Below are 27,405 nucleotides of genomic sequence, written 5' to 3'. Positions count from 1 at the left end.
CAAGGCCAAACAAACACTGGAGTTACCAAGAAGACAGTGAATGTTCCTGAGTGGTTACAGTTGACTTAAATCTGCTTGAAAATCTGTGGCAAAACTTGGAAATGAATGTCGAGCAATGGTCAACAACCAACTTGATAGAGCTTGAATATTGTACAAATATAGTACAATCCAGGTGTGCAAATCTCTTAGAGACTTACCCTGAAAGACTCACAGCTGTAATCACTCTTAGAGACTTACCCTGAAAGACTCACAGCTGTAATCACTCTTAGAGACTCACCCTGAAAGACTCACAGCTGTAATCACTCTTAGAGACTTACCCAGAAAGACTCACTGCTGTAATCACTCTTAGAGACTCACCCTGAAAGACTCACAGCTGTAATCACTCTTAGAGACTCACCCTGAAAGACTCACAGCTGTAATCACTCTTAGAGACTCACCCTGAAAGACTCACAGCTGTAATCGCTGTCAAAGGTGATTCTACAAAGTATTGACTCGGGGGGTGTGAATACCTATGTAAATAAGATATTTCTGTATTTCATTTTTAATCAATTTGCCAACATTTTCTAAAAACACATTAACTTTATCATTATGGGGTGTTTATGTTTGTACGTAGATGGGTGAGAGAACATCAATTGAATCTATTTTGAATTCAGGCTGTAACACAACAAACTGTGGATTGGATCCAGGGGTCTGAAGACTTCCTGAAGACACTGTACAGAATGAACTCTTAATGTTTCTATTCATTATTTACATTTATTCATTGTGTGATCTGACTTATATTGAACAAAAATTGACCCCAACTCATACAACCAGTCAATATAGTTATTCTCTCTCTCCACACTTCTTTCTCCCCCCTCCCCCTCCCCCCCCTCTCTCCATCCCCATTCCCCCCCCCCCCCCCCCCCCCCCCCCACTCTCCATCCCCATTTCCCCCTCCCCCCCCATCTCCCCCCCTCTCCATCCCCATTTCCCCCCCCCCCCCACTCTCCATCCCCATTTCCCCCCCACTCTCCATCCCCATTTCCCCCCCCCCCCCACTCTCCATCCCCATTTCCCCCTCCCCCCACCCCCTCCAACAGAATGGCTCTCTGTGAGTCCCTGAAGACCCTCCAAGGGTTCCCGTTTAGAGACCCAGAGCTGTCTTCCCTCCTGCTGTCCCAGCTGAACAGGCTGAGACAGGAGAGGATCCTAACAGACGTGCTGCTCTGTTCAGACAACACAGAGATCCCCTGCCATAGGAACGTACTGGTGTCCTCCAGCCGATACTTCAGGTCAGCTACAATACAGTTCAAACTCATTGATTCATTATACAGAGAGCAGAAGACATCCCGAATACAGAACCTTACCTAGCACAACACGACTACAGAACCTTACCTAGCACAACACGACTACAGAACCTCACCTAGCACAACACAAATACAGAACTTACCTAACATGACTACAGAACCTCACCTAGCACAACACGACTACAGAACCTCACCTAGCATGACTACAGAACCTCACCTAGCACAACAAGACTACAGAACCTCACCAAACACATAACGACTACAGAACCTCACCTAATACAACTACAGAACCTTACCTAGCACAACACGACTACAGAACCTCACCTAGCACAACACGACTACAGAACCTCACCTAGCACAACACGACTACAGAACCTCACCTAGCACAACACGACTACACAACCTCACCTAGCACAACACGACTACAGAACCTCACCTAGCACAACACAAATACAGAACTCACCTAACATGACTACAGAACCTCACCTAGCACAACACGACTACAGAACCTCACCTAGCACAACAACACAACTACAGAACCTCACCTAGCACAACATGACTACAGAAACTCACCAAACACAACACGACTACCTCACCTAGCACAACACGACTACAGAACCTCACCTAGCACAACACAACTACAGAACCTCACCTAGCACAACACAAATACAGAACTCACCTAACATGACTACAGAACCTCACCTAGCACAACACGACTACAGAACCTCACCTAGCATGACTACAGAACCTCACCTAGTACAACACGACTACAGAACCTCACCTAGCACAACACAAATACAGAACCTCACCTAGCACAACACGACTACAGAACCTCACCTAGCACAACACGACTACAGAACCTCACCTAGCACAACACGACTACACAACCTCACCTAGCACAACACGACTACAGAACCTCACCTAGCACAACACAAATACAGAACTCACCTAACATGACTACAGAACCTCACCTAGCACAACACGACTACAGAACCTCACCTAGCACAACAACACAACTACAGAACCTCACCTAGCACAACATGACTACAGAAACTCACCAAACACAACACGACTACAGAACCTCACCTAGCACAACACGACTACACAACCTCACCTAGCACAACACGACTACAGAACCTCACCTAGCACAACACAAATACAGAACTCACCTAACATGACTACAGAACCTCACCTAGCACAACACGACTACAGAACCTCACCTAGCATGACTACAGAACCTCACCTAGTACAACACGACTACAGAACCTCACCTAGCACAACACAAATACAGAACCTCACCTAGCACAACACGACTACAGAACCTCACCTAGCACAACACGACTACAGAACCTCACCAAACACATAACAACTACAGAACCTTACCTAGCACACCACGACTACAGAACCTCACCTAGCACAACACAAATACAGAACTCACCTAACATGACTACAGAACCTCACCTAGCACAACAACACAACTACAGAACCTCACCTAGCACAACACGACTACAGAACCTCACCTAGCACAACACAAATACAGAACCTCACCTAGCACAACACAAATACAGAACCTCACCTAGCACAACACGACTACAGAACCTCACCTAGCACAACAACACAACTACAGAACCTCACCTAGCACAACACGACTACAGAACCTCACCTAGCACAACACAAATACAGAACCTCACCTAGCACAACACAAATACAGAACCTCACCTAGCACAACATGACTACAGAACCTCACCTAGCACAAGACTACAGAACCTCACCTAGCACACACGACTACAGAATCTCACCAAACACAACACGACTACAGAACCTCACCTAAACACAAGACGACTACAGAACCTCACCCAACACAAGACGACTACAGAACCTCACCAAACACAACACGACTACAGAACCTCACCTAGCACAACACGACTACAGAACCTCACCAAACACAACAGGACTACAGAACCTCACATAACGACTACAGAACCTCACCTAGCACAACACGACTACAGAACCTAACACAACACAACCTCACCTAGAACAAGACAACATTACACAGAGACTACCACATTTTCGTTAATACACCAGTCTGGGAGCAGAGCTGGTGTTTTGAAAAGTGGGTATACTGTAGGAGGGTACAGTACAATGCACAGTACAATGTACATGAGGTGCATGCGTGTACCGATAGGACTCATGAGGTGTGAGTTGCTCTGTTTGTAGAAACCAGACTGTGGTTATATGTAGAAACCAGACTGTGGTTATATGTAGAAACCAGACTGAGTTATATGTAGAAACCAGACTGTGGTTATATGTAGAAACCAGACTGAGTTATGTGTAGAAACCAGACTGAGTTATATGTAGAAACCAGACTGTGGTTATATGTAGAAACCAGACTGTGGTTATATGTAGAAACCAGACTGAGTTATATGTAGAAACCAGACTGAGTTATATGTAGAAACCAGACTGAGTTATATGTAGAAACCAGACTGTGGTTATATGTAGAAACCAGACTGTGGTTATATGTAGAAACCAGACTGAGTTATATGTAGAAAGCAGACTGAGTTATATGTAGAAACCAGACTGAGTTATATGTAGAAACCAGACTGAGTTATATGTAGAAACCAGACTGAGTTATATGTAGAAACCAGACTGAGTTATATGTAGAAACCAGACTGAGTTATATGTAGAAACCAGACTGTGGTTATATGTAGAAACCAGACAGAGTTATATGTAGAAACCAGACAGAGTTATATGTAGAAACCAGACTGAGTTATATGTAGAAACCAGACTGAGTTATATGTAGAAACCAGACTGAGTTATATGTAGAAACCAGACTGAGTTATATGTAGAAACCAGACTGAGTTATATGTAGAAACCAGACTGAGTTATATGTAGAAACCAGACTGAGTTATATGTAGAAACCAGACTGAGTTATATGTAGAAACCAGACTGAGTTATATGTAGAAACCAGACTGAGTTATATGTAGAAACCAGACTGAGTTATATGTAGAAACCAGACTGAGTTATATGTAGAAACCAGACTGTGGTTATATGTAGAAACCAGACAGAGTTATATGTAGAAACCAGACAGAGTTATATGTAGAAACCAGACTGAGTTATATGTAGAAACCAGACTGAGTTATATGTAGAAACCAGACTGAGTTATATGTAGAAACCAGACTGAGTTATATGTAGAAACCAGACTGAGTTATATGTAGAAACCAGACTGAGTTATATGTAGAAACCAGACTGAGTTATATGTAGAAACCAGACTGAGTTATATGTAGAAACCAGACTGAGTTATATGTAGAAACCAGACTGAATTATATGTAGAAACCAGACTGAGTTATATGTAGAATCCAGACTGAGTTATATGTAGAAACCAGACTGTGGTTATATGTAGAAACCAGACTGTGATTATATGTAGAAACCAGACTGTGGTTATATGTAGAAACCAGACTGAGTTATATGTAGAAACCAGACTGAGTTATATGTAGAAACCAGACTGTGGTTATATGTAGAAACCAGACTGAGTTATATGTAGAAACCAGACTGAGTTATATGTAGAAACCAGACTGAGTTATATGTAGAAACCAGACTGAGTTATATGTAGAAACCAGACTGAGTTATATGTAGAAACCAGACTGAGTTATATGTAGAAACCAGACTGTGGTTATATGTAGAAACCAGACTGAGTTATATGTAGAAACCAGACTGAGTTATATGTAGAAACCAGACTGTGGTTATACAGTGCCTTGCGAAAGTATTCGGCCCCCTTGAACTTTGCGACCTTTTGCCACATTTCAGGCTTCAAACATAAAGATATAAAACTGTATTTTTTTGTGAAGAATCAACAACAAGTGGGACACAATCATGAAGTGGAACGACATTTCAAACTTTTTTAACAAATCAAAAACTGAAAAATTGGGCGTGCAAAATTATTCAAAACATACAGTCAATAATACAGTAGAACAAAAGAAAACAAAAAGTCTATATACAGTGAGTGCAAATGAGGTAAGATAAGGGAATGAATGCAATAACTGAACTGAACACTATCAGAGAAGTAGTTGGTGAACCAGGCGACGCAATCATTTGAGAAACCAAGGCTGTCGAGTCTGCCGAAGAGGATGTGGTGATTGACAGAGTCGAAAGCCTTGGCCAGGTCGATGAAAAAGTTAATTTCTTAGCTACATTTTTTTGCAGATTTACTTTAGTGCCTTGTTGCAAACAAGATGCATGTTTTGGCATATTTTTATTCTGTAAACTCTGTAACTGTTTTAAAGTCACCATTGGCCTCATGGTGAAACCCCTGAGCAGTTTCCTTCTTCTCCGGTAATTGAGTTAAGAAAGGATGCCTGTATCTTTGTAGTGACTGGGTGTATTGATACACCATCCAAAGTGTAATGAATTACTTCACCATGCTCAAAGGGATATTCAATGTCTGTTTTTAATTTGTACCAATCTACCAATAGGTGCCCTTCTCTGTGAGGCATTGGAAAACCTCCCTGGTCTTTGTGGTTGAAATTAAATTCTCTATTGAGGAACCAACCAGATAATTGTATGTGTGGGGTACAGAGATTCAGACTCTTTCTCTGCTGCCAATGACTGGAACGAACTACAAAAATCTCTGAAACTGGAAACACTTATCTCCCTCACTAGCTTTAAGCACCAACTGTCAGAGCAGCTCACAGATTACTGCACCTGTACATAGCCCACCTATAATTTAGCCCAGGGGTGTCAAAGTCAAATGGACGGAGGGCCAAATAAAAAAATCAGCTACAAGACGAGGGCCGGACTGTTCGAATGTTCATTGAAACATTTTTAAATGACGCATATAGTCTAGTGAACCTAATTGAACCTACTGAAAACCTAACAAATATATTACAATATGATCAGATAAATAAAGCAATATTTTCTTATGGCTCTGTCAGTAATCTTTAATTTTCAACAGACACAAAAGACAAATTTCCTTTATATAAATATCCCCATAACATGAACATTAAATGAAAGAAACCGGTATTCAAGGCACCATCAGTAGACTATATTTTCTATTTTAGCAAAAGTGGGCTAAATTTACTTCAAAGAAAAAACAATAATAGCAATTTTCTATCATCCACTCAACTGAAATATTTTTAAAATATAATTGGATTGAAATACAAAAAAATAAAGTGCAAAAATCTATTAATCAAAAACAACACTTTGTTTAAGGAGAAGTAACATGCAGTGAAAACAAATATTAAATTTTAACTTTTAAACTTGAACTGAGTAAAAACTCTAAATATGTGATTGCACAGTAATGTTCACTTGTTTGAGGTTGAGGGTGATACTTGGTGGTGTCCCATCTTTTCCACAAGTTCATCAATGTTCGGGGTAAGGCTCTGAGCTGAAGAAATCCTCAGAATTGAGTGGAGGTGTTCAGCAGTAAGTCGACTTCTGTGTGATGTTTTGTTCAGGTTCATCAAAGAAAACAGTTGTTCACACAGGTATGTGCTGCCAAACATAGACAACGTTTGAGCAGCCTGGATGCGCAGCTGGGGCATTGTGCCGGGGAGGAAACGGGCGAACTCCGCAGCACCCACTGCCGCATATTTTGCCCTCAGTGCATCATTGCATTGGAGGTCAATCAACTCCATTTGGAGGTTTGGTGGTGAGCTTTCCACGTCAACAGCAAATGGGTTACCGAGCAGTTCCAACCTGCTTTTTTGTGCTTCAAAGTCAGCAAATCGGCGTCGAAAGTCAGCGGCAAGCATACCTATTTTATCAGCCAACTGTGTGCTCGGGAACGCACTGGTAGAGAGCTTCTCTTTCATGGTCTGGCAGCTGGGAAAGTGGCTCAAATTTTATTTCCGCATCTGCGTCTCCCACAGAGTCAGTTTGGTTTTAAATGCCTTCACTGTACTGTACATATCAGAGATGACACGATCCCGACCCTGCAGCTGCAAGTTTATTGCATTCAGATGACTCGTAATGTCACACAGAAAAGCCATTTCACACAGAAACATTTCGTCTCGGAGTTGTGTTGTGTCTTTCCCTTTGCTGTCCAAGAACAGACAAATCTCCTCACGAAGCTCGAAACATCTTTGAAGCACCTTTCCCTGGCTTAGCCATCGCACCTCTGTGTGATAAGGCAAATCACCATGCTCCGTTTCTAACTCCGTCAGAAATGCCTTGAACTGGCGGTGATTCAAACCTTTGGCTCTGATAAAGTTAACTGTGCGCGTGATGATGCTCATTACATGCTCCATTTTCAAGGCTTTACCGCACAACGCTTCCTGGTGTATGATACAATGATAAGCTGTCAGCTCACCTGTCGCGTTTTCCTCTTGCATCTTTTCCCGTATCTTCGCCACCAGTCCGCTCCTGTGTCCACACATCGCAGGTGCTCCGTCGGTTGTCAAACCCACGAGTTTTTCCCAAGGCAGCTCCATCTCATTTACACATCTTGACACCTCTTCATACAAATCATGCCCCGTAGTTGTGCCATGCATAGGACGTAAAGCCAAAAACTCCTCTGTCACGCTTAGGTTGGAGTCCACTCCGCGGATGAAAATTGACAACTGGGCAATGTCAGAAATGTCGGTGCTCTCATCCACAGCCAAGGAATATGCAATAAAATCTTTTCCCTTTTTCACAAGCTGCTCTTTTAGATTGATGGACAACTGGTCTACTCTCTCGGCAATGGTGTTTCTGCTCAGACTCACATTTAAAAAGAGTTGCCTTTTTTCTGGGCAAACTTCGTCACAAACTTTAATCATGCAGTTTTTGATGAAATCCCCCTCCGTAAATGGCCGGGCTGATTTAGCGATCTCTTCTGCCAAAATAAAACTGGCCTTGACAGTTGCGTCCGCGTGTGTGTCCGCGTGTTTCGTTTCATAATGTCGTCTCAGATTATACTCTTTCAGTACCGCCACACTTTCTCCACACAGAAGACACACAGGTTTTCCAGCTACCTTCGTGAACATATACTCCGACTCCCACCTTGTTTGAAACCCCCGGTTCTCAGTATCCACCTTCCGTTTTGCCATTTTTGATGGGTATCTGAAAGTTAATTTTACTGTGATGCTGACGACTGCTGTGCCAATAAATATTGAAATGAAGCAGCCTACTGCTCGGTGCGTCACCTTTGCATTGTGGGAAATGTAGTATTGGTGCGTGTAAAAGATCTGCGGGCTGCCGGCTTGCTGCGGGCCGGTTCTAATAATAAATCAAGATCATCCCAGGGGCCGTAAAAAACCTTCTTGCGGGCCGGATGTGGCCCGCGGGCCTTGACTCTGACATATGTGATTTAGCCCAAACAACAACCTCTTTCCCAACTGTATTTAATGTATTTATTTATTTTGCTCCTTTGCACCCCATTATTTTTATTTCTACTTTGCACATTCTTCCATTGCAAAACTACCATTCCAGTGTTTTACTTGCTATATTGTATTTACCTTGCCACCAAGGCCTTTTTTGCCTTTACCTCCCTTCTCACCTCATTTGCTCAGATCGTATATAGACTTGTTTATACTGTATGATTGTACTGTACTGTATGACATTTCAGCTTTTAATTTTTAATTCATTTGTAAACATTTCTTTAAACATAATTCCACTTTAACATTATGGGGTATTGTGGGTAGGCCAGTGACAATTTAACTAATTTTAAATTCAGGCTGTAGTGGAAAATGTCAAAGGGGTGTGAATACGGTCTTTAAAGCACAGTAAGTGGCAGTCCTTCTCCAATGTATTGTCATGTGTATGCATATACATAATCCCCAGGCTTTTGGTACATTAGGAGACGAGTTGGAGCTTAAAAGCACTAGAACAGTACAAGTGAAGAAATTGTGTTAAAACGTCTGCTCAGTCCACCTGCTCTATACATGTGTTGTATACAATAACTATGTATGTATACATGGATCCTACCATTCAATGGGATGTCCGCTGCCCTCATCTCTTAAAAGGTTTGATCAGGTTCTTCAGTGATAGACGGAACAGACAAGGTTAACTTTGATCTTATACAAATAAAACAAAATCAAGAAGTCTAACTAACTACATGGTTTGTGCATATGGGCTCCATCAACCTAAAGAGATGGTCAACCAATGTGGGTTTTTTGTTACGTAAAAAAAAAAAATAGACGAGTTAGGTTGGAGAGGCTATGCTGCCACCTACTGTTCAAATCAAATTGGTCACATGCAGATGTTATTGCGAGTGTAACGAAATGCTTGTAATAGAAGAGGTGTAGATTCCTGATTAATCTTAATTTTATTAATTGTATCTTTATTTAAACGTTTTTTAATTTAACTAGGCAAGTCAGTTAAGAAGAAATTCTTACTTACAATGATGACAGATTTTCACCTTGTCGGCTCGGGGATTCGATCCAGCAACCCTTCAGTTACTGGCCCAATGCTCTAACCACTAGGGTACCTGCTGTCCCTACACTCTAACCCCTGGGGTACCTGCCGTCCCTACATTCTAACCACTAGGGTACCTGCCGTCCCTTCACTCTGTAATGTAATGATATCATATCATTCTCTCATGCTTAATTACACCAACAGAAAATACACAACAGAGTATGGAGAATGAACAGAGCGCATCTTCAAGACCCAAAATGTATTATATACGTGAATTAAAAATAAAAACCTTGACCATTACAAATGTAGACATAGAGGACAGAGAAAAGCCAACCCCGACATAATTTGGGATGCCTTTAAAACCTCTACAGGATCGGTGGGTCCCCCTCGGTGGGGGGGGGTCCCCCTCATTACCAACCCCATGTATTTTCCACTAGCTGCCCCAACACCACAGAAAGCACTACCTTACTCAAGAAAGCAAAAAAGAGACCATGTTTGTATGCGGCTGTATTAACAAAATGTTGTTGCTTTTTACATTCTTTGCAAACTGATATGTGACACGTATTATTCTTAAATAATATACAAAACAGGTGAGGCTCAAAATGACGAGTCATCACTGTAATTCAAATTTGAAAAGCTTCTATTAAAATGCATATAAAATCAGAATTAAACAACAGTTGGAGGGATCCGACAGCCTTCTTAGACTTAACAACTGTTAGTTGTTATCAGCAGACAACAACAAAATCACTAAAACCAGAGATCACCCAAGAAGAAATATTAGATCCTGTTAAAACATTCACACAGAGAAAAGCACCAGGCTATGGCTTCCCCAAATAATTATATTCAATGTTTTGGGACCAAGTCACTTAATTCAGTGTTACCCAATTTCATGTATCAAACAGTTATTTCCGTTATATTGAAACCAGGTACATCTGGAGAGTCCCCTGCAGACAACAGAGCCATGTTTAATCATTTACGACAATAAAAACATGTGCAAAACTCATAAGCAACAGAATGGAAAGTCTTACCAGACTTGATACATATTAATCAAACAGGGTTTATTAAAAATAGACATTTACAAACATGATTCAGTATAATACAATACACTAAAAAACAAGATATATATTTATAAATAATGGCTTTGATGCCGAAAGCCTTTCAAACGTCTTGAATGGCCTTTTCTATTCAAACATTTGGAAGCCTTCAACTTTCCATTTGAAATAATAAATTTAATAAAAATGTATAGAAATAATACATTATCTGATGAATGCTTTAGAAAGGGGGACAAGACAGGGGTGTCCCCTCTCCCCCTTCCTGTTTCCACTGGCAATTGAACTGCTTGCAGAAAGAATTAGACAGGACCCAAACGTAACAGGTATCAGTATTGGTAAACATGAAAATAAACTAAAATTATTTGCAGATGATCTCCTGAAATACCTGACAAATATTGAAAACCCAATGCCCTCCTTGCTAAAAAATAATGTATTTTCAGAATACTCTTAAAATCACACGATATAAAATTTACGTGGAAAAATTTGAAATAACGGCAATAAGAAAAATAAAACAAATAACGAATGATCTATAGCAAGTGGACCACAAAAAAATATAAAATACTTAGGATGCTTAATAAGTGACAACACACAACATATAAAGATAACATTATCCCATTACTTAACCATATGGAAACATATCTAATTAAATTGAACAGTCTTCCCGTATATCCTACAGGTAGAGTCAACCTATTCAGAATGGCATGGCTCATAAAGTTTTCATATTTCTTCTCGGTAATATTAATTACCCCACTAAAGACATTCTTTAAAAAAGTATACTCTGCCATAATAGACTTTAAAAATAACTGATATTAGCACAAATGGAGGGAATGTTGGAACATTCTAACGACATTACAGGTAACTAAAATATACACTTAATCCAGCTCAAACCTGTATAGAATGTATTATACAAGATAATACAATCACACATTCTACAGCACAACAGCAGACCCGATAATAATACATTCTTTCAGTCCAAAAGCTATGGGCGGAGTTAGAAAAAGTATACTTAAAACTTGGAAATCAACCAATCCTCCATGGTTAAGACAACGGAAAAAATCATATGCTTCATTATCTGAATATTGAAGGAGCGTGGGTAATGGAGGGGAACAAAATGGTTTGAGGACATGTGGCGGACAGTAGTGAGAACAGGTGGGTCTAGACAGGACAGTAGTGAGAACAGGTGGGTCTAGACAGGACAGTAGTGAGAACAGGTGGGTCTAGACAGGACAGTAGTGAGAACAGGTGGGTCTAGACAGGACAGTAGTGAGAACAGGTGGGTCTAGACAGGACAGTAGTGAGAACAGGTGGGTCTAGACAGGACAGTAGTGAGAACAGGCGGGTCTAGACAGGACAGTAGTGAGAACAGGTGGGTCTAGACAGGACAGTAGTGAGAACAGGTGGGTCTAGACAGCAGAGTAGTGAGAACAGGTGGGTCTCGACAGGAGTGATGTTCAAATCAAAAAAAAAAATTGTTCACCGACACATATTTAGCAGATGTTATTGCGGGTGTAGTGAAATGCTTGTGTTGTTGATGTTTGTGGAGTGTGTGTATGCTTTGTTTCGTATTTTATTATTTTTAAAAAAACATCTAAAAAATGAAAAGTATGTACAGATACATTATTATTGTTATTATTGTCATGTCTGTTCCTCAGGGCCATGTTCTGCAGTAACTTGTCATGTCTATTCCTCAGGGCCATGTTCTGTAGTAACTTGTCATGTCTGTTCCTCAGGGCCATGTTCTGCAGTAACTTGTCATGTCTGTTCCTCAGGGCCATGTTCTGCAGTAACTCAGGGCCATGTTCTGCAGTAACTCAGGGCCATGTTCTGCAGTAACTTGTCATGTCTGTTCCTCAGGGCCATGTTCTGCAGTAACTCAGGGCCATGTTCTGCAGTAACTCAGGGCCATGTTCTGCAGTAACTCAGGGCCATGTTCTACAGTAACTCAGGGCCATGTTCTGCAGTAACTTGTCATGTCTGTTCCTCAGGGCCATGTTCTGCAGTAACTTGTCATGTCTGTTCCTCAGGGCCATGTTCTGCAGTAACTCAGGGCCATGTTCTGCAGTAACTCAGGGCCATGTTCTGCAGTAACTTGTCATGTCTGTTCCTCAGGGCCATGTTCTGCAGTAACTTGTCATGTCTGTTCCTCAGGGCCATGTTCTGTAGTAACTTGTCATGTCTGTTCCTCAGGGCCATGTTCTGCAGTAACTCAGGGCCATGTTCTGCAGTAACTCAGGGCCATGTTCTGCAGTAACTCAGGGCCATGTTCTACAGTAACTCAGGGCCATGTTCTGCAGTAACTTGTCATGTCTGTTCCTCAGGGCCATGTTCTGCAGTAACTCAGGGCCATGTTCTGCAGTAACTCAGGGCCATGTTCTACAGTAACTTGTCATGTCTGTTCCTCAGGGCCATGTTCTGCAGTAACTCAGGGCCATGTTCTCCAGTAACTCAGGGCCATGTTCTGCAGTAACTCAGGGCCATGTTCTGCAGTAACTTGTCATGTCTGTTCCTCAGGGACATGATCTGCAGTAACTCAGGGCCATGATCTGCAGTAACTCAGGGCCATGTTCTGCAGTAACTCAGGGCCATGTTCTACAGTAACTCAGGGCCATGTTCTGCAGTAACTTGTCATGTCTGTTCCTCAGGGCCATGATCTGCAGTAACTCAGGGCCATGATCTGCAGTAACTCAGGGCCATGTTCTGCAGTAACTCAGGGCCATGTTCTACAGTAACTTGTCATGTCTGTTCCTCAGGGCCATGTTCTGCAGTAACTTGTCATGTCTGTTCCTCAGGGCCATGTTCTGCAGTAACTTGTCATGTCTGTTCCTCAGGGCCATGTTCTGCAGTAACTTGTCATGTCTGTTCCTCAGGGCCATGTTCTGCAGTAACTTGTCATGTCTGTTCCTCAGGGCCATGTTCTGTAGTAACTTGTCATGTCTGTTCCTCAGGGCCATGTTCTGCAGTAACTTGTCATGTCTGTTCCTCAGGGCCATGTTCTGCAGTAACTTTGTGGAGAGCAGACAGGGTCGTGTGGATCTGAAGGGTATCTCCCCTGACGTGCTCAGTGGCATAGTGGACTATGTGTATACAGGAGCCATCACCATCAGCATGGACATAGTGCTGCCTCTAATGCAGGCTGCCTCTATGCTGCACTATGGACGGCTGTTTGAGGCCTGCTCCACCTTCCTTCAGGTGACTACAGATGGAAATCAGCTTTGTTGCTAACTCTGGGACTGTTAGATTGATTTTGAAACTGCAGCATTGATTGATGTGATTGTGCCACTAACTCCTGATTGTGTTTGTGAATCAGGCCTCCCTTTGCAAAATAGACTTTTGTCTCAATGGGACTTTCCTGCTTAAATAAACGTTTCAATTAAATACATAATAATGTGCACACACACGGTCTTTGTTAAATTATAATATATTTCAGGAGCAGCTGAGCCCAGACAACTGTCTCAGTATGATCAGGTTGTCTGAGATCCTCCACTGTGACAGTCTGAAGGAGAGGGCTAAGGAGATGGCCGTGAGGAGCTTCTCAGACGTAGCTGCCTCCGAAGACTTCTGTGAGCTCTCCTTACCGGAGCTTATGTGTTACCTGGAGGACGATCGGCTGTGTGCAGAGGAGGAGCAGGTGATATGAGATGAGGAGAGATGAGTAAAGAAGAGATGTGAAAAAATAGGATTAGATAAAAAATAATATTGTTTCTAACATAGGGGGGTTAGTACTAAAAGTACAATTTCGCAGGTGTTTGAGACCCTCCTGGCGTGGATCCACCACGACCCGTTCTCCCGGCGCGGCGCCATCCACGACCTCTTCAAGAAGGTGCGCCTGCGCTACATCCACCCCACCTACCTGTTCCAGTTCATCGCCAACGACCCGCTAGTGCAGTCCTCCACGCTCTGCACTGAGATCATTGAGTCCGTCCGTCGCCTCATGCTCTCGGTCAGTGCCAAGTGCGGTCGTGAGCTGAAGCCCCTCTGGACCACACCGCGCCGCTACACCTGCCGAGAGACGCTCGTTGTGGTCGGCGGGCGCAAGAATAACGAGCAGACATCCCGGGAAGCCCTGCTCTATGATGAGAGGACTCAGCGCTGGCAGTGGCTGGCCAAGCTGCCCCTACGACTCTACAAGGCCTCCTACGTCTGTATCCACAGCATCCTGTATGTGGTGGGGGGGCTCAGCCTCAGCATGGCCTCAGGAGACAGCTCTGTGTCTGCCACCGTCTACACCCTCTCCCTCAAGACCAACCAGGTATGAAGGGGCTAGCATACCCACAGCACTGACGGTTTGTTCAGAAAATAGCTATTTTTTAATTAGATTTTATTGTGCTGATCGATAATTATTTTGTACTGTGTATTTATGAAAATGGTACATTTCAACCTTAGCTGCTATTGATACCATGTAATGCTGCCTTATTGAAACCCACGTCTCTGTGACCAGTGGAGGACGGCTGAGCCCATGTTGGAGCCGCGCTACGCCCATCAGAGTGTCTCCTATCTCCACTTCATCTTTGTCCTGGGGGGGATCGGAGTTGACAAACAGATCTCCAACTCCGTGGAGAGGTACAACAGTATGTTTAACCAATGGGAGGCCATGGCTCCTCTCCCCAGCGCCGTGCTGCACCCCGCCGTCGCCGCCAACGACCAGAGGGTCTATGTGTTCGGAGGGGAGGACGCCATGCAGAACCCTGTCAGGGAGATACAGGTAACCCTCAATCAACCAACCCACCCATCAATCAATCAACCCACCCATCAATCAATCAACCCACCAATCAATCAACCCATCAATCAACCAGAACAGAAACAGTTTAAACAAAGAAGGGGGGAGACAATTCCTTTAGCGTGTATTATGCTAATAGCCTGACAGATGGTTGATGGATCTTAATCTTTGATATCATTGACCAGAGGTGGAGAGAGTGGTGAGGCGAAGAAAATAAAAAATGATGGGGCCCGTAGTTTTTCCTGATTTGGTAACCTAACCAGGTAAAAATCTGGACCGTATACTGTATGACGCGACTAATCCGTTTGTAAAAAAGGTTTAATCATTTTTCTAATCAGGTCACATGGTTTTGAAAAACTCCTGGCCTTGGGGAGGATGAAAACCCTGTCAAACTGCAGCTACCCTGTTCTTGTTCATATGAGTTGTGTTTTTAAAGAAGAACTAGGGGGCGTTTCCTATACACAGAGAAAGCAACGTGATTGGACAATAAATCTCACAGGGCTTGTTTTATGCAGCTTTTCATCGTGTAGTCCTGCCCTATGCAACTGTAGGCCTAATTACACATTACCTAACAGACTGTCAGCTATTGTGTCAATTATTAACTGGAATGAATTAATACATTTTGGATTGTAAAGTGTAGGTAGTCTCGTCAGCCCAAGTTGGAATATTAATCCAATTTGATCCCGTTCACATTTTTCTCACAAACAAATGGGCTATAAATATACAACTTTACCACTTCCTTTACACTGGCCAGAGGGGCAGGGGTGCATAGTAAGCTACACTAAAGCCTGGTCTCATGAACTCAACGTAACATAGTAAAGTAAGTAGATACTAAAATTAGTATGATATGTTACGTTTGGTATGGTTACACAAGACAGAACTTTACATAATAAGGCAAAATAAGTGTGGATGGTCGGGGTGAATGGGTGGGCATTTAACTCTAACCCAAAGGTTGCGTGTTCGAATCTCATCAAGGAGTACATTAGCTAATTAACAACTTTGCACCTACTTAATACTTTTTAGCTACTTTGCATGTTAGCTAACCCTTCCGCTAACCTTAACCCCTAGCTAACGTTAGCCACCTAGCTAACGTTGGCCACGACAAATTGGATTTGCTACATATAATACGATTTTCAAATTCATAACATGTTGTACGAATTGGATGATGGACATCCACAAATTAAAACATACCATACAGTAACATATCATACAGTAACATACCATACAGTAACATACCATACAGTAACATACCATACAGTAACATATCATACAGTAACATATCATACCATACAGTAACATATCATACAGTAACATATCATACCATACAGTAACATATCATACAGTAACATATCATACAGTAACATATCATACCATACAGTAACATACCATACAGTAACATACCATACAGTAACATATCATACAGTAACATATCATACAGTAACATACCATACCATACAGTAACATATCATACAGTAACATACCATACCATACAGTAACATATCATACAGTAACATACCATACCATACAGTAACATATCATACAGTAACATATCATACAGTAACATATCATACAGTAACATATCATACAGTAACATATCATACAGTAACATATCATACAGTAACATACCATACAGTAACATACCATACAGTAACATATCATACAGTAACATACCATACCATACAGTAACATACCATACCATACAGTAACATATCATACAGTAACATACCATACCATACAGTAACATATCATACAGTAACATACCATACCATACAGTAACATATCATACAGTAACATACCATACCATACAGTAACATATCATACAGTAACATACCATACATACAGTAACATATCATACAGTAACATACCATACAGTAACATATCATACTAATTGGAGTGTTTGAGATTTACATTTACCATGTTACATCTACCTCTCAGTCCAGGTTGTTGACAATGAAGCTGCTGTTAGTACATTTACCATGTTACATCTACCTCTCAGTCCAGGCTGTTGACTATGAAGCTGCTGTTAGTACATTTACCATGTTACATCTACCTCTCAGTCCAGGCTGTTGACTATGAAGCTGCTGTTAGTACATTTACTATGTTACATCTACCTCTCAGTCCAGGCTGTTGACTATGAAGCTGCTGTTGTTAGTAGCCTACAGTTGACCAGAGACATTTGTTATATTTGTCAAGCAATACAGCTAATGTTTTAGGTCTAAATCAGTGGTCACCAACCTTTTCTGAGTCAAGATCACTTTCCCAGTCAAAAAGCAAACCGAGATCTACATAAACCCACACAAACAGTTTTGTAGGAATGAGGTTTGGGCAGTAAGCCTAGTACATTATCACAGCATATTGGCTATATAATTGGCCTGCCAATATTGTTAATCAGACCATATTGTAATAACATAAAATATTATATTTCAAAACTCGAGCTTTGATAATAAAATAGATCAGTTGGTTTGTGGAGCATGAATTGAAATAATGATATGTTTTATTTAACTGGACTGATGGTACCTGCATCGAGGTCAAATCACGACGTCATTGATCTTCAGGTCGAAAAGTCGGAGCTCTAGAAAGAAAGATGCCCGAGTTTCCGACTTGGAATTCCGAGTTGGATGACCGTTCAAAACGATGTTTCCCATCCGCCTCTCACCGTCCCTGCTCTCTCCGTCCTTTCCTCCGGTGAGACTGACCAGAGAGAGGGGACACCGTCTTCCACCTGATGGCGAAACTCGAGTCGCACTGTATCTGCCTCATGCGCAAATTCATGTTGACCAGAGAAAGTTAAATATTCATTCATATTAAAATGGACACGACGAGCTGCTACTAATAATAAAAACGTAGGGCTGTCGATACTTGGCTACTCATTCATTGCAGCCGCGCTCAGAACGGATGTACGGAGAAGTGCGTTTTGTAATAGTGTTGAATATAAACTTAAACATGACATAACAACAGCAGCTCTTTGCTGTATTTGTTGACAGTCTCTCTGTTGTCATGGTTTTAAAAGTTATTAAATCTATTAACGTGGCTGTGGCCAGGGTCATGGAAGCTCTGTTCCCACGGTGATTTGAGCCATCTGACCGGCAGCGCACGACACGATTTAAATAAAAGGATCGTAAGCCTTTATGGTTCGTTGGCTTTTCTACAGGAATATTTGGTGATCGCCTAGGAATGCCTTTTAGATCGACCAGTCGGCGACCACTGGTCTATAGGCTGCTACATATATTTTTGGTTGTGTCTGTCAGGAGTGATGTGTTATCATGCTTGCTAAATCAATACTGGACGAGCAGGCCTTGAGCTTTTGTCTGTGCTGTCCCAGTTTCCTTGGGAAGAACCTATCCCATTGTAAAATGGTTAATGTAAGGGTTAAGGCTAGGTTAGGTAAGGGTTAAGGGACAGGGTAGGGATTAGGTTAATGTTAGAGTTTTAGAACAGGGACATCCCAATAGCAGTGACCCTTGAGCTTTGTGCCTGGCCCACAAGACCTGCGATTTCCATGAATCTGATTGGTCAAGATACGCAAAGAGACAAATCGTGAGGCAAATTGGTCTAAAAAAACAGCACTTTGCCTCACCACAGTTCTGGCGGCTCTTGTCATTGACTGGCTGACTGACTGACTGGCTGACTGACTGGCTGGCTGACTGGCTGGCTGACTGGCTGGCTGACTGGCTGGCTGGCTGACTGGCTGACTGGCTGGCTGGCTGGCTGGCTGACTGGCTGGCTGACTGACTGGCTGACTGGCTGACTGACTGGCTGACTGACTGGCTGACTGGAACTCTCTCTGATATCTCTGTCTCTCAGGTGTATCACATCTCCAGGAACCTGTGGTCCAGATTGGAAACCAGGACAGTGAAGAACGTCTGTGCACCTGCTGCTGTCATCGAAGATAAGATCTACATCATTGGAGGTAAACAGGCTGCAGCTTTCAACATGTTTATCTGGTTTACCGGGTCTATCATGTAGAATACCCACAGCTGTTACAGTCCACATGAGTTGATAGCATGTGTCTCTTTTTCATCTTAAATGGAGTCATCTCCTTTCAACTTTATTTACTTTGATGTTGTGATTCTGAACAATCTGTGGGTAGGCTTTGTCCCCAATGGCACCCTATTCCCTCTGGGCTCTGGTCAAAAGGAGTGCACTACATAGGGAATAGGCTGCAATTTGGGACGCCGGCTCCCTTAATAGTCATGTGTATTTGAAATGTTTCATTTGTAGGGTACACTAGACGGATGATCGCCTACGACACCAAAGCCAACAAGTTTGTAAAGTGTGAGAACCTGAAGGAGAGGCGAATGCACCACAGCGCCACGGTCATCAACAACAAGCTGTACGTGACGGGGGGGCGCTTCCTGAACGGGCACGACACCATCGAGGACTCGGACTGCTTCGAGTGTTACGACCCCAAGACGGACGTGTGGACCTCCAAGGGGACGCTGCCATACAAACTGTTCGACCACGGCTCCCTGCCTCTGGTTTGTGTCTCCAACAGACCCAACCCCCCCTGAGTGACCCACAACATCTTATCAACATCATCTGGTCGTCTGGAGTCCAACAGTAGGGTGAACAGTGGGACTGACTTCTACAGCTGCCTCTCTGTCCCCCATTACAGATGCAATGTCCTCCACTCCTCCAGTCCATTGTCACATTTGAGCTGGTCCACAAACTGTATATGATCTCTCTGATGAGTGACCCACACCATCCCCAAAACTCCTTGGACTCCTAGCCTAGCCGGCTCCTAACCTAATCTAGCTAGCTACCTGTCATGGACTCCTAGCCTAGCCGGCTCCTAACCTAATCTAGCTAGCTACCTGTCATGTTACTCCTTCACAGCAGTTATAATTGGACACCACAGCTGGGATCGGAAACCATCTGAACAGACAGACGTTGGTCTCTTCTCTCACACAGTCACAGGACGTCAACACACGCCTCAGACATGGTCTTGATGCTAGCATCTGTGGCGTTCTAAATCAAAACCTGAGATCTTAGCTGGCAGGCAGAGGTGTCACAAGGGCCCCAGGGAGGGAGGGAGGGAGGGAGGGAGATCGGAGGACAGAGTCTCCACACTCCTCCAAGGGTAAATCTGAAATGACACCCTATTCCCTATACAGTTCACGACTTCTGGTCAGAACTAGTTTACTACATAGGGAATAGGGTAGGCTCTGGTCAAGACAAGGGAATAGGGTGCCATTTCAGACCAACGCTCCCCTACCCAAACTAAGTCCACATAACACTGATTGAAGCCCTGTAACAGAGCTGGATGATATGGCCATAAATTGCCTGAATTGATATAATAACGATAAAGAATAAGGATCCGTCTCTAACATGAAGGTGCACCACAGTTTCTAGCATGAATGTGCACCACAGTTTCTAGCAATGTGCACCATAGTTTCTAACAATGTGCACCACAGTTTCTAGCATTAATGTGCACCACAGTTTCTAGTATTAATGTGCACCACAGTTTCTAACATTAATGTGCACCACAGCTTCTAACAATGTGCACCACAGTTTCTAGCATTAATGTGCACCACAGTTTCTAACAATGTGCACCACAGTTTATATTAATGAATGTGCACCACAGTTTCTAGTATCAATGTGCACCACAGTTTCTAACATGAATGTGCACCACAGTTTCTAGCATTAATGTGCACCACAGTTTCTAACAATGTGCACCACAGTTTCTAACAATGGGCACCACAGTTTATATTAATGAATGTGCACCACAGTTTCTAGTATCAATGTGCACCACAGTTTCTAGTATCAATGTGCACCACAGTTTCTAGTATCAATGTGCACCACAGTTTCTAGTATTAATGTGCACCACAGTTTCTAGTATCAATGTGCACCACAGTTTCTAGTATCAATGTGCACCACAGTTTCTAGTATCAATGTGCACCACAGTTTCTAGTATCAATGTGCACTACAGTTTCTAACATGAATGTGCACCACAGTTTCTGTCATTAATGTGCACCACAGTTTATAGTATCAATGTGCACCACATTTTCTAACATGAATGGGCACCACAGTTTCTAACATGAATGTGCACCACAGTTTCTAGTATTAATGTGCACCACAGTTTCTAACATTAATGTGCACCACAGTTGATAGCATTAATGTGCACCACAGTTTCTAGTATTAATGTGCACCACAGTTTCTAGTATTAATGTGCACCACAGCTTCTAGCAATGTGCACCACAGTTTCTAGCATTAATGTGCACCACAGTTTCTAGTATTAATGTGCACCACAGTTTCTAGTATTAATGTGCACCACAGTTTCTAGTATTAATGTGCACCACAGTTTCTAGTATTAATGTGCACCACAGTTTCTAGTATTAATGTGCACCACAGTTTCTAGTATTAATTTGCACCACCGTTTCTAACATTAATGTGCACCACAGCTAGCAATGTGCACCACAGTTTCTAGTATTAATGTGCACCACAGTTTCTAGTATTAATGTGCACCACAGTTTCTAGTATTAATGTGCACCACAGTTTCTAGTATTAATGTGCACCACAGTTTCTAACATTAATGTGCACCACAGTTGATAGCATTAATGTGCACCACAGTTTCTAACAATGTGCACCACAGTTTCTAGTATTAATGTGCACCACAGTTTCTAGTATTAATGTGCACCACAGTTTCTAACAATGTGCACCACAGTTTCTAGTATTAATGTGCACCACAGTTTCTACTATTAATTTGCACCACAGTTTCTAACATTAATGTGCACCACAGCTAGCAATGTGCACCACAGTTTCTAGTATTAATGTGCACCACAGTTTCTAGTATTAATGTGCACCACAGTTTCTAGTATTAATGTGCACCACAGTTTCTAGAATTAATGTGCACCACAGTATCTAGTATTAAGGTGCACCTCAGTTTCTAACAATGTGCACTACAGTTTCTAGCATTGATGTGCACCACAGTTTCTAACAATGTGCACCACAGTTTCTAGCATTAATGTGCACCACAGTTTCTAGTATTAAGGTGCACCTCGGTTTCTAACAATGTGCACCACAGTTTCTGGTATTAATGTGCACCACAGTTTCTAGCATTAATGTTCACCTCAGTTTCTAGCATTAATGTGCATCACAGTTTCTAGAATTAATGTGCACCACAGTTTCTAGTATTAATGTGCACCACAGTTTCTAGTATCAATGTGCACCACAGTTTCTAGTATCAATGTGCACCACAGTTTCTAGTATTAATGTGCACCACAGTTTCTAGTATTAATGTGCACCACAGTTTCTAGTATTAATGTGCACCACAGTTTCTAGTATTAATGTGCACCACAGTTTCTAGCATTAATGTGCACCACAGTTTCCTATTATCCTTTAAACTACTACTGCTAGTTTGATGGTTGTGGCCATCAATTGTCCCATGAACATTCACCCATATTAACAAAGTTATTTAATTTCAACATCACATTTCTCTAGTATGGGCTACTTATCGTAATGAAGGATATCAGTAAAATGTCTGCAATGTTACCGGTATGGTCGGTGTCTACATTTTTCCGGTTTATCTTTCCAGATCTACCCTGTTCATAATTTAGCAGCCTAGGTATCCATTGCAGTTGGATTGCTATATCATAACATATCTTACACTATCCTACCATGACACACCAACCCTACCATAGAATACCATATCGTACACTATCCTACCATGACACATAACCTACCATACCATTTTATACCCTACAATACTATATCCTACCATACCCTACAATACAATACCATACTCTAGCATACCGTACATTACAATATCCTACCATACAATACCATATCCTACCCTACTATACCATAACCTACCATTTTATACCCTACAATACCATACCCTACAATATCCTACCATACTCTAACATACCCTACAATAGCATACCCTACATTACAATATCCTACAATACCATACCCTACCCTACCATACCCTACAATACAATATTCTACCATACTCTAACATACCCTACAATAGCATACCCTACATTACAATATCATACAATACCATACCCTACCCTACTATACCATATCCTACCATACTATACCCTACAATACCATATACTACCATACCATATCCTACCCTACTATTCCATATCCTACCATACATCATTATACCCTACTATACCATATCCTACCCTACTATACCATATCCTACCATACAATATTATACCCTACAATACCATATCCTACCATACCCTACTATACCATATCCTACCATACAATACCATATCCTACCATACGCTATTATACCATATCCTACCATACATTACCATATCCTACCATACAATACCATACTATACCCTACAATACCAAACAATACCCTGTCATAGCATAGCCTACCAAACCATATCTTCCTATACCCTACCATACCATATATCCTACCATACTATACCCTACAATACCATACCCTTCCATACTATACAGTACCCTACCATACATAGCCTACCAAACCATATCTTCCTATACCCTACAATACCATATCCTACCATACTATGCCATATCCTACCATACTATGCCCAACCACACCATACCATACAGTACCCTACCATACAGTTCCCTACCATTACATACCCTACCATAACATACCCTACCATACCATATCCTAACATGACATATTCTACCATACTATACCACAGCCTACCATACTATACCACAGCCTACCATACTATACCCTACCATATCCTACCATACAATACCATATCCTACCATACAGTTCCCTACCATAACATAGCCTACCAAACCATATCCTACCAAACCATATCTTCCTATACCCCTGAATGGACAATGAATGTAAGATCTCCCTTGACTCCCTGACCTGGTGTGACGCTGCTTCTAAACTAAGCACAGCGACATCCACCACACTACGACTGCCAGTCTAAGGACTTGTGGGCAGCATGTAAACAGATCATAATACATGTAAATAGTCAATTCATAGACAATCATTCCTCCCTCCCAAGCACCTGTCGTTGTTCACTTTCTAATGAGTCATTAAAGTGAAGGCGAGTTGAACCACATGGGTTCTGTTTACTCCCCTGGCAGAATATGGTCCACAACATTTACAGATGGAGGAGCTTCATTTGAGCCGGTTTGCTACAGAAAATAAATGAATCCTGCAGCAGCACCAGGAAATGTGAATTATAATGTGGATTATAAGACTTGACAGAAGACTTGACAGACATGCAGTACTCAGGCAGTGAGCCTAATTCATCTGTCTTTTTCCCTACCAATATTACATTACAAATCAGCAACATCACTGGACTGCGTTGTTCTTCTAGTAGTGGTGATTGGGGAACGATCGGTCCACCACATATCTGTCCCTCAGCCATCCCATGACCTAGAGGGCATGTATATTATAACCACTGCAGCCCGCCTACCATAAGCATCAGTCAGAGATGCTGAGGCCAGTCCTGTGCTCTGTGTCAGGTTTAGACATTGACCATGCAGTGTTCCGGTCTGCTGGTGATTCAACAGTAGGCTACACTGCCAATGGCTTTATAAACCAAGAAGGAACCATCAGTGTGTAGGCATATCCATATATATCTAGGCCTATCTTACTGCTAGTGAGACTGCTCTACTCTACAACAGCGTTTTCTCAACCCTCCATCTCGATCTGTGTACAGTCCCTCATATCTTGTTTGCTGCGGACAGCTACTAAGTCAGATCTTCCAAGAAGGATAACTATTGCCAAAGACACTGATTAGCACTACAGTGCCAATTTACTAATGCCACCTTTTGCTCTTGACCCTATTGTACAGACAGTAGCCTGTAGCCTTGACCGTGGTTACTATGAGAACCAGGAGACGTCATGTGACTAGATGAGCCTGTGGCATGCTTCTCTGTGGGTTTCTATGTGTTTCAAATCTCAATGAAGGCAGCACTATGCATATAGAGGCATAGAGTATAACGCTATCTATTGCTTGCACCAAAGAGAAAAAAAAACTCACTTTTTAAAAATAATTTATTTCTTTCTCATTTATTTTATATCCTGAATTACTTGTGTAAATGATGACATTGTCCATATTTATTAATTTATGTGACTTGTTTTTTATAACAAAACTGTCTTATTTCTTTATCAATAATATTAAAGTGATTTTACCAAAATATGATCTGATGTTTGAGACTGGGTTGATAATATACACCACAGTGGAGAAAAACACGTGTTATTTCTGTAATATACTGTAGGTAACTATGCATTTCCTCTTTAGTACTTTGACTGCAGTCAGTGGTAAATGGTGCTTCTCTCTAGTATGTTAGTATGTGGTCTGACTCCTCACCTTCTGCAGGGATCAGGGTACGTGGTCTGACTCCTCACCTTCTGCGGGGATCAGGGTACGTGGTCTGACTCCTCACCTTCTGCGGGGATCTGGGTACGTGGTCTGACTCCTCACCTTCTGCGGGGATCAGGGTACGTGGTCTGACTCCTCACCTTCTGCGGGGATCAGGGTACGTGGTCTGACTCCTCACCTTCTGCGGGGATCAGGGTACGTGGTCTGACTCCTCACCTTCTGCGGGGATCAGGGTACGTGGTCTGAATCCTCACCTTCTGCGGGGATCAGGGTACGTGGTCTGACTCCTCACCTTCTGCGGGGATCAGGGTACGTGGTCTGACTCCTCACCTTCTACGGGGATCAGGGTACGTGGTCTGACTCCTCACCTTCTGCGGGGATCAGGGTACGTGATCTGACTCCTCACCTTCTGCGGGGATCAGGGTACGTGGTCTGACTCCTCAGCTTCTGCAGGGATCAGGGTACGTGGTCTGACTCCTCACCTTCTGCAGGGATCGACGTACGTGATCTGACTCCTCACCTTCTGCAGGGATCGACGTACGTGGTCTGACTCCTCACCTTCTGCAGGAATCGACGTAAGTGGTCTGACTCCTTACCTTCGGCAGGGATCAAGTGACCGCTGCCAGCTGCAACCTTAGACTATTACAGAGTCAGGCAGCAGGCACCCTGACACAGGTGCCATGTTCACGAAGCTACATACTTCAACATAGAAGCTCTGTCCAGAATCCCCTACAACACTAGATAATGTAACATTAGAGAACTGATCTTCAGAAAGTATTCACACCCCTTGACTTTTCCTACAATACCACATTATGTCAAAGTTAATTGTTTTTTGAAAAATTCAACAACAAAAAAGTAAATGAAAAGCTGAAATGTCTTCAGTCAATAAGTATTCAACCCCTTTGTTAGAGCAAGTCTAAATAATTTCAGGAGCAAAAAAAATGTGCTTAAAACTTCTTATGGCTGCAATCCCGTTAACGGGATCGATACGACAACATCCAGTGAAAGTGCAGGGCGCCAAATTCAAAACAACATAAATCTCATAATTAAAATTCCTCAAATATACATGTATCGTATACCATTTTAAAGGTAATCTTATTGTTAATCCCACCACAGTGTCCTATTTCAAATAGGCTTTACAGCGAAAGCACCACAAGATTATGTTAGGTCACCACCAACTCATAGAAAAACACAGCCATTTTCCCAGCCAGAGAGGAGTCACAAAAAGCAGAAAGAGATAAAATGAATCACTAACCTTTGATGATCTTCATCAGATGACACTCATAGGACTTCATGTTACACAATACATGTATGTTTTGTTTGATAAAGTTCATATTTATATCAAAAACTCATATTTATATCTGAGTTTAGATTGGCGCATTACGTTCACTAGTTCCAAAAACATCCAGTGATTTTGCATAACCACATCAATTCAACAGAAATACTCATCATAAATGTAGATGAAAAAACAAGTTATACACATGGAATTATAGATATACCTCAACTGCTGTGTCAGATTTTTTTTAAAACTTTACGGAAAAAGCAAACCATGCAATAATCTGAGACGGCACTCAGACGAAGAAAAAAAATGATCTGCCATGTTGGAGTGAACAGAAATCAGAAATAACATTATAAATATTCCCTTACCTTTTATGATCTTTATCAGAATGCACTCCCAGGAATCCTAGTTCCACAATAAAAGCTTGATTTGTTTGATAATGTCCATTATTTATGTCCAA

General features: G+C 42.1%; 1 protein-coding gene across 2 annotated transcripts in view; it reads left to right on the top strand.

Annotated features, from left to right (window-relative positions):
• The window catches only part of klhl38a (kelch-like family member 38a), a 34,668-nt gene extending 13,781 nt beyond the window's left edge, over positions 1-20,887 (top strand). Inside the window, exons 2-8 of one of the 2 annotated variants that reach the window (XM_036971407.1) lie at positions 1,080-1,271; positions 13,651-13,855; positions 14,094-14,294; positions 14,409-14,915; positions 15,105-15,368; positions 19,188-19,293; positions 19,605-20,887. In XM_036971407.1, coding sequence (XP_036827302.1) covers positions 1,081-1,271; positions 13,651-13,855; positions 14,094-14,294; positions 14,409-14,915; positions 15,105-15,368; positions 19,188-19,293; positions 19,605-19,894 — 1,764 coding nt within the window. In that variant the 5' untranslated portion in view covers position 1,080 and the 3' untranslated portion in view covers positions 19,895-20,887. Of the gene's footprint in view, positions 1-1,079; positions 1,272-12,380; positions 13,856-14,093; positions 14,295-14,408; positions 14,916-15,104; positions 15,369-19,187; positions 19,294-19,604 lie in introns of those variants that run through there. The other variant, XM_021559726.2, reaches the window with a different exon arrangement.
• Positions 20,888-27,405: the final 6,518 nt, after the last annotated feature.

Source organism: Oncorhynchus mykiss, chromosome 32 (assembly GCF_013265735.2).
Source record: "Oncorhynchus mykiss isolate Arlee chromosome 32, USDA_OmykA_1.1, whole genome shotgun sequence".
NCBI classification, from domain to species: Eukaryota; Metazoa; Chordata; class Actinopteri; order Salmoniformes; family Salmonidae; genus Oncorhynchus; species Oncorhynchus mykiss.
This window is presented reverse-complemented; position numbering and strand designations above follow the sequence as displayed.